At 41.3% G+C, this 9,724-nt stretch overlaps 1 protein-coding gene across 1 annotated transcript; it reads right to left on the reverse strand.

Annotated features, from left to right (window-relative positions):
* Positions 1-2,409: 2,409 nt before the first annotated feature.
* On the reverse strand, positions 2,410-5,842 carry POU4F2 (POU class 4 homeobox 2). Its single transcript, XM_063948197.1, has 2 exons — positions 4,974-5,842; positions 2,410-4,672 (listed from the first exon to the last, which is right to left on the reverse strand). The coding sequence occupies exons 1-2, from the start codon at positions 5,175-5,177 to the stop codon at positions 3,734-3,736; spliced, it is 1,143 nt and encodes a 380-aa protein (XP_063804267.1). The 5' UTR covers positions 5,178-5,842; the 3' UTR covers positions 2,410-3,733.
* Positions 5,843-9,724: the final 3,882 nt, after the last annotated feature.

Genomic DNA, 9,724 nt, shown 5'->3' on the forward strand with positions numbered 1-9,724 from the left:
ACTGACTAAATATTAATGCACAGGGGCAGAACATTAACATTAATACAAATTTATTTGCTCAAAATATTTTAAATAGCAACCATGCTAATTAATGTTATAGCATATTATGCACAAAGCATTATCTTGTGTTTGACGGCAAATCTGACGTGTTTTTCGTGAAAAAATATAATTATTTCTTAAATATTACGAAAGATCCCAAAGGACTAGTAGGTTCAAGAAGTCCAGGGCTGGCTGGATGAAGGCGGATAATGTACCTGTAATTACTAAATGCACAGCTGACCTGTGATTAGCAAATACTCAGTGCACAGATGTAGGTGTGACAAGCCATAACACGTGCCAATGACAGCTGGGCATAGAGGGATTTGGTGGGGATTTTTTTTTTTTAACACAAAAATAAGAATCAAAATCAGCTTTATTGGCCAGGTGTACTCACGTATACTAGGATTTTTTTGCGGTACAATGCATCGCCAAGCAGCGACATGAAGGGGGAATACATAGCATAAGAAGGGGGGCAAAAACATTATAATATTTGAACTAAAAATATAACGGGGTAATCTCCTGCACACTATAATATATGTGTTTTCTCAAAGAAAATGGTAAGTTGATAAATCATGTGAACCTTTCTTGGTTCTTGACCCTGTCATAAGTGTTTAATTAACATAAGGGGCCACCCCCTCCATCTGTGTTCTAAACAAGTAAACACGTGTGTGAAAAACATGCGAAAGTAAGGTGTATAAAATAGATTTTTAATTATTTTTTATATTTTGTATCTATCTTTTCCTGTATCTATCTAAATTAAATAGCCGATCTTTCCTCGTACTATATGCCGTATTTCTGTGCACTTTTCTAATGGGATATGTTACTGTGAGTCCTGCTGGAGACAAAGGCCTGTGCACTAATTCTGCAGGGATATCTCTTATATAATGGGCACTGTGCACATCATCTTTGTGGCAATAAATAGCAGAGGGCTTCACTTAATTCCATCAAAATCTTTCCCATCTGATAGTCTAATCGTCTACGGCAAGGTGAATTGTGTGCAGCAGACCATCGTAGTATAGGGAAGGGACTGAGCTGGCCTTGGTGCTGATCCCACACGACACGAGGATATTGGTAGCGCGCGCACACAAATAATCACTGGGACTTTATTACAAAAGAAGAAGATTTCTCCCTCACCTATAATACTGGTTTTACCAACTATGTACATGGCATAATCATATATAAACGCACATTTAGCTGTTTCAAGCGAAATGCTATATTAAACTATTAACCATTGATGTTTATCTTAATAAAAAATCACAAGTCGGCATCCAAATAACAAAATAATCTTAAAGCTTCTCCCTAGTATGTTCCTTGCAAATTAGTTATGACGTTATAATTTAATTGCTGTAAAGCTGCCGTATAACAAATACCCCAGGAGACTACCCTACAGTTAATTGTTGTTGTTTGTTTTTGTGTGTGTATTTTTTGTTTTGTTATTTTTGTAATTTTCTTTAAGCTTAACTCAGCAGACAGCAAATAATTGGCACTACATCTTTAACGTAATGATAACTTCCTATAGTGACTACAAGTTGTGAAAAATCGATGCTTATGATATCTAGCTCTCGTGGAATTTTAAATAGGCTTTAGCAAGCAGGTTGTTAGAACTGCATTATCGGTGTACTCTTGCCCTCAGGCTGTAGGCAGGGAATAAGCCCCCAAGTGATATAAAGTAGGTCACTGGGGGGTCCCACAGAAAGCTCAATAATACACTGTGAGCAAATTTAAAGCTTGGGGCTGAGACAATACTCTAGGGAGCCCTATCACCTTGAGATTGATCCACAGTGCCTGAAATTACATCTCATCAAACGAAGCAATGAGTTATTTGCAGTAATTAGAACGGTTTACATTATATTTTACATTATATCGAAAAGCATATTATTCAATCGGATACACACACACACACACACACACACACACACACACACACACACACACACACACACACACACATCTATCTATCTATCTATCTATCTATCTATCTATCTATCTATCTATCTATCTATCTATCTATCTATCTATCTATCCTCTTAACATTTACTCTTGATGTGCTCAGATACACTTTTCTCGAAAATATGTTATTTCTTGTTAACCTATAATCAACTGTAAGATATAAACGATTTGATCTAGTAACATGTTCCATTAAATAAGATTTGATTACCAGTTTACTCATTGTTACCACTTAAATATTTATACAACGTGATGCTTAATTAGTGTATCCTTTAACACAATCAAAGGCACATGAACACAAACTTTTCTCAGAATAAGTATCCTTTGAAAACAGCTGTAGAAGCCTTGTTTTTTTTTAATGAAAGTCGATTCAACAACATTTGGAATAACTTAATACATTACTATAATAAATAATACCGTCCATTAGCAAAACAATTAAATCCAACCTTTTTACGGGACATAAAAAACTGAAATAATCTCAGAACAGCAAAACAGCAAAAATCTGTAAGAATATATTTATATATATATATATGTATGTGTTGAGAGTGTTAAACTAAATTAAATATTTACACTTCATATTGATTGTATACCGGTTTCCAATACTTTGAATTTGTGCTTAAAGATGTAACTATGCAGCTCCCACCATTTCCATAAAACTTCATGATTATATTGTCATTGACAGGATTATGCAGACTTCAGTCCTTTACACGTCCGTCTATGACAACGAGACAATTGTCACTTATATAGAAAAGTATATGCTTACATGTCTGCATGTGTTGTGTTTGGCAATGTGGGATCCACATTAAATATTTAAGGAATTCTAAGATCATTCAAGTATCAAGGTCCACATATAATTCCCGGGGCAGGGGATGCTCTTCCTTACTATTGGTCACTATTGTCATTGTAAATCAGAGGTTGTGATCTATTTACGGAAATCTACAGATGTTTGCATGTAAAATGCTGAAGGTTTGGTAGAATATATATATATATATATATATATATATATATATATATATATCGCGTCTTTTCTGTGCATTCAACCTAGGGGTCACATTAGTGAAATGTATTATAAAAAGCAGCAACAACACATACCCAAACTGTCATCTGCGAGCAATCAATTCAATGAAAAATAAATAGTAATAATAATAATAATAATAATAATAATAATAAAAAAAAAAAACATAAATAAAAAAAGAGTGATACATACATCAGGGTGATTTTATCTAGACCCATAATCACAATAGGAGACAAATATACTCATCACATTAAAAATATATGTACTGTATATGTATATATATATATTTATATCTAATATAGCAAGTAACCGCTGGATTCGATTGTAACGATCTTCGAACGAAACAAAATACATCTGAGGCAACACTTTGCCGAATCGAGTCCCCAGCATTTAGTCTCTTTCCCCGCAAACTTTATTTCTCTTAAAAATAGTTGTAAATTTAACCGGACAAATAATAAAAACATTTCTTACTTGTGCTTAGTCCTGGTCCAATTACAAAACTGACAGCAGACCTGGAGTCAGCATGACATTAGTTTGTGTGTTCCTGACAAAGACACAGGGGCATTATGAAGCCAGGATCATCCCTGTAAGTCTTGCTGACAAGTGCCAGTGTCACACTCACACAGATGGAGGTGTATATGTACATCTATATATATATATTTATATGGTTTAAAAAAAACTTTTAAAATGTGTTCTGTCGTTAGAAAAAAGCGGTACAATCCCCAGAGCTGCCTATATCCCGGCAGAGTATTTCATCCTTTTCTGCTTCTGCCTCTGGTTGCAGAACCAGACCCGGACCACGTTCTTTTTCAGGTCCAGCTTCTCGGCGATGGCCGCGATCTTCTCGGAGGAGGGCCGGGGCTGGATGGCGAAGTAGGCCTCCAGGGAGCGCTTCTCCGGGGCTGCGATGGACGTGCGCTTCCTCTTCTTCTCGGCACCGTTGAAGAGCTCGGGCTTGGTGAGCTTCTCCCGGTGGGACTTTTCCGCCTCCTCCAGCCAGGCTTGCAGGATGGGCTTCAGGGCGATCATGTTGTTGTGGGACAGGGTGAGGGACTCGAACCTGCAGATGGTGCTCTGGCTGAGGGAGCCCACCCCGGGGATCTTCAGGTTGGCCAGGGCAGAGCCCACGTCCGCCTGGGTCACCCCCAGCTTGATCCTCCTCTGCTTGAAGCGCTCAGCAAAGGCTTCCAAGTCCCTGGGATCGGCGTCCACGTCGCTCATGCAGCCCATGTGGGAGGGCAGCCCGTGGGCATGGGCCATGCTGAGCGCTGCCTGGTGCATGGGGTTCATACTGGACATGTGAGGGTGAGCTGGAGTGGACACCACCGAGCCATCTGGTCCTGTCATGGCTCCTAGCGTTAGCCCCGGGGTGATGTGGTCCAGGAGTTCCCCTTCCAGGGGCTGGTGGTGGTGATGGTGAAGGTGATGGTGGTGGTGGCCGCCAGCCACTCCGGATGGATGGGAGATGGGCACCGAGGAGGAGGAGGAGGCGGAGGTGCAGGGGATGGTGTTCATGGTGTGGTAGGTAGCGTCCGGCTTGAAGGGGCTGTGGTGGGGCGTGTGGTGGTGGTGGTGGTGGTGCTGGCTCTTGCACTGAGACACGATGTCCACAGCAGCCAGGGCTTCTGCTCGGGCCAGCAAGCTCTCATCCAGACCCCCGAATATATTGCTCTGCAATGTCAGGTAGAAAGCGCACATTACTGTCTGCTGGGAATACTCCGGCTACAACTTTTACAGAATGTTAAAAAATCCTGTTACACACAGAGAGAGTGGGGGGACCCACGCCTAGCCCCACACACACAGCACACACCTCACACACAGCACACAGCACACACAGGCAGTGTCCCAGGTCATAAAAATTAATATGAAAGCCAAGAGCGGCAGAATACATAAGTGGAGGCAGAAGAGGGAGAGAGGCAGAGGGGGAACAAGTGCAGACATGAAATAAACATCAGCCAGGCACACTACATACCGGTGGGGTGGGGAGACAGGCTCTTCTCATAGCCTCCGAGCCGCCTCCTGCCCCGGAGCTGCTCCTGGCGATGCTGGTGATACTGGGGGAGCTGCTGGCCGGGGAAGAGGAGGTGTGCGGGGAGGCAGAGTACTTGGACTCGTCCTGCAGGCTGCCGTGGGCCATGCTGAAGTGCTGCTTGCTGCTCAGGGACATCATCATCATGGTGGCGGTGCGGCAGAGGGGTGCTGGGGACCCTCTAGACCACAGGCAGGCTCAGGGCTTTAAATCTGCCGCGGTTACAGGCTGGGGGCAGCAGCAGCAGCAGCTTCCCTCCTGTCCTCTCTCACTCCCTCCAATGCGAGGAGCCCGCTTTTGTCTCTGCCAATGTCCCTGTGAGTAGCCTGGCTTTGCCTATCCTCCTCCTCCCCCCCTGAGAATAAATACAAGATATTCTAATATTTCCCTTTCTCTGCCACTATTACTCCTCCCATCCAGGGTCTCCCTCTCTCCTGCTATTAATCTTTCATAGGACAGAAATAACAAGATATTCCTTAGCGCCAAGCAATTCAGGCTCTGCAAGCCAAGGGGAGCCAGGCACCTTGAGGACAAGAGCCATGTGTCCCAGGCCAGATGTGCTCTACACCCTCACCCTGACATTACTTACTGGGATGCCATGCACCTCTGTCTGCATACTACACAAGAACCCTGTCATTCAGCTCATCCCTTACCACTGAGTAATCCTGTTCTGTATCTATCCCTAGCTTGCCCTGTGCCTCCCGGGAGCCCTCTGCCCTGCACTAGCCGGCTGCTGCTGGTGCTGATGATGCTGGTGCTCCTGCTGCACACCTTGGCCTGGCAGGTAGTCTATGAGAAGAGGAGGAATCAGTGAGGATAGGATGCAGGACACATCCTGCCTCTGTCTTCCATGGGTTCGGCTCATCTGTGATTGGACAGCAGTGTGTGTGTGTGTGTGTGTGTGTGTGTGTGTGTGTGTGTGTGTGTGTGTGTGTGTGTGTGTGTGTGTGTGTGTGTGTGTGTGTGTGTGTGTGTGTGTGTGTGTGTGTGTGTGTGTAAATGTATGTGTCAGTGTGAGTGGAAGATGGATAAGCACTGTAAAAGTCTTATACGCCAGCCTAACAATAGACTGGTGTGATTTCCCTACATCCTCCTTTTCTTTTTCTTCTTCTTTTTAATAGTAACTGTCCTAAACTTTTATTTTTTTTTAATCAGTGTTTTAGTTATTACTGGTTACTAATGTAATTTTCCTGCACTGACATTATTACACTGAGGGCAGTAGGAGTTATTGTGATTGCACTTTCTTATGGTGTCTGTGCAATTCCTAATGATCGACTGTCACCATGCACCCAGGCGCGCTCTCTCTCTCACTCTTTCTCGCTCTCTCTCTCTCTCTCTCTCTCTCTCTCTCTCTCACACACACACACACACACACACACACACACACACACACACACACTTAAATTAAATAAACTGCAGCAATACACAATGCCAATGGTGATACTAATATCAGACACCAGCTACAGGGAACACATCCTCACATGAGCCACTTTCTGCCCCGACAGCTGGGAAACAATTGAAAATACTGTGTGCTCCAGAAGCTGAAGTGCTATAGGCATGAAGGAGTTAATTGACAAGAGGCACCTGCTGCCCCAGACATGATCAGCTCACAGCTGCACCATGGCATCCTAATGGTTAACCCCTCAAGTCCCACCGATTGCTGCCACACAACTGCGCGCAGTAATAGCGCACTGATAGCGCAGCCTGGATACATTCACTTCCAGTCATCGTGTAATGTGTAAGAGCCAGCTCTCAGCCCTTTATACGTACAATACCAGTGCAGGCGCTTTTTAGAAGGAAATCCCAAAATTGCATTGTACAGCTTCCACTGTCGCCATCTCGATGAAATGAAATAAATCAAAGTTAAGAGCTTGAGGATCATTTAATTATTGTGCGAATAGTGCCGAGCACCACGTAGAACAACATCTCTAAGCAAATTATGGCCGGGCCAGGCAGGAATTATTAGATTGAAATTTAATTTAGGCTGGGGAGACACAGTGCTTCAATATGTAATCTGTTATGCTTCATCTGATTTGTATGCTTAATTCGCCTTGACGAATTTATTAGTTTTCATAATAGTGGAAGGGAAATGAGAGGTCCTATAGTGTGTGTGTGTGTGTGTGTGTGTGTGTGTGTGTGTGTGTGTGTGTGTGTGTGTGTGTGTGTGTGTGTGTGTGTGTACCAGCCAGGAAATCTTTTATTAATGACTGCAAAACTAGTCAATCATCTAAACCTCTTTACAATGCTAAAATCCTTTGTATACGAAGTAGCAGATTATCAGAGTCGTGTTAATTATGGTGGTTTGTCACTGATAATGGTTCTAATTAATAAGGTTTGTGCAATTTACCTACTCAGCAAGGGACAATCGCTGGCGTAACTATTACCTAGCAATGGACAGCGTGACTGCCAGGGATCTGTCTGGCTAGTGTGATATAGCCCAGGCAGGTGCATTGCACCATACCATACAGTTGTGTGGAGTCATTGGACAAAACACACTGTATAATACACTGAGCCTCCAGTAAGGCTTTGGAAATACCAGTTGATCGCCAGCTACTCCAAGCCTCTGTCCCTGATGTTCAGCATAACATATACCTATAGAAAGGTAAGAATAGATCACTGTTATACATTCCTCTGGTGTGTTATACAGGTGTGCTAGTGACTGGCATGGCTCAGTAAGGGTTAAATCCCCCATTTGAAAACATGAAATATTCCCAGATGTGTTGAATTACGAGCTAATTATCAGTAGACATACACTTACAAGATGAAAGTAATTAGGAATAGATCCATAACAAGCATGGGCAATTTATATAGTACGTTCAGCTCTCTCTTTTTAAACATGTTCATTTTACATTTGTTTGTGTAATAATAACAAGTGTACTGCACCTTTTGTAGGCCTAAATTACTTGCAGTCATGTTTTAATGTATTCTGTCGCATGGGAGAATTGGGAAACGCTTTTGCTCAATTTGCATTAATCTTGATCTTAATGGCAACTGACAACAAATCTCCAAAATGCTAAACTCTTGTCACTGTTCTGTGGGGTAAATACACTACTGTAATACATTCAGGGAAACTCTGCTGCTGGTATAATTGACTTAAGTTTTTCTGGTGTTAAGAAGAACTGGGAGCTGATGTTAATAGTTATTGTGAAACGGCAGAAGTTACCTGTATCATATACTTCATATCATGAGCAGACTGTGACAGGTTTGCCTTAAAAATCTTCTTCACTTTTATTATTAGCGATACAAAAACTAATTGTATTTAAATTCAGTCAATGTCGGTATTAAAGTAATTTGTATTGGAAGATAGCTGCAAGCATAAGAAACAGCACCGCACTTACACTGCAGGGCTGATTTATAATACTCTCACACACTTTCATATTATTATATTACATTTCATATTATTATACTACATGCCTTCTGGATGCATGACTACAAAACGCATTGCTTATACTAGTTGCTACCCGTGTGGTTCTACATAACGTGGACCTGTGGACGTGGCAAGGCTGATTACACAGTGAGCTGGCTCTTGAGCCAGAAGCAAGTAAATCAGTCTTCAGATAATTAAAAATTATTATAATATGTATTTTACTGATTGATACTGATATACAGTCATAGATAGTATATGAAGGATGTCCCAGATGTTGTGGATACAGACTAACATATTAGAGGTTGCAGGATGATAAAGTTTAAGTAACTACTCAGGTAGACATAAAGAAGATCATATTTGATTAACCCCATGAATTTGATAAACATACTGTATACAGTAGATGGTGTTTGCCCTAACAAGCTGAGGTGAGGTGTGATCCTGATGGGGGTGGATGATGATTCACTGTGACCTGGATGTATAGAAAGTTTGAGTTTTTTCACTCAGTGAGGCCTGGCTGATGGTTTTCAAGGCTCAACATTGGTTGACAGGGAAGTGTTAAATTTGGAAACGTTTGTTTTCCAGCTGTTTAATATTGTGAATCAATATTATTAACCTCTGTATGACTATTTGTCAGGAAGGGCTTACTGCCACAAGACCAGATCATTTTCTGATTGTCTTTACTTAACCAGTGCAAATTTTTATTTTTCCATAGCAAAAAGGACCGTCATTACACTCAGATCAAAACATATTTTCTACTTTAAAAACAAAACAAAAAGCAACCCAATTTTCTGTGATTTGTCCACTGTACTTGCAATACTGCTGCTCTGGGAATTAAAGAGTTAAAAGTATGCTACTAGGAGAACATCACAACCAAAAGTCTGCCGCAACAATTTACTTTTAAGCACAAACCTGCACATCAGATATTTCCTAAAAAGTTCAGATTTTAACAGTACAATTTTTAAGAATGCACAGATTAGAGGGAAGACTGGCTTACTTTAATGACTTTCATGCATTTAGTTCAACCCACTATAGCTATCTATCTATCTATCTATCTATCTATCTATCTATCTATCTATCTATCTATCTATCTATCTATCTATCTATCTATCTATCTATCTATCTATCTATCTATCTATCTATCTATCTCTGGGACCCTATCTTTATAAAGGATGCAATTTACAGTATGTGTACTGTTGATAGATCTGTTGCTTACATTAGGGAGTAGAATAAAGTTTATGTGTAGTTATTGCAGGACCTATTTAATTCCTATATTTTTTCATCTTTTATCCTCAGTGAGTGACATTGTTTTATTTGAATTACAAGCATT

The sequence above is a fragment of the Pseudophryne corroboree genome, chromosome 1, assembly GCF_028390025.1.
Source record: "Pseudophryne corroboree isolate aPseCor3 chromosome 1, aPseCor3.hap2, whole genome shotgun sequence".
Lineage (NCBI taxonomy): Eukaryota > Metazoa > Chordata > Amphibia > Anura > Myobatrachidae > Pseudophryne > Pseudophryne corroboree.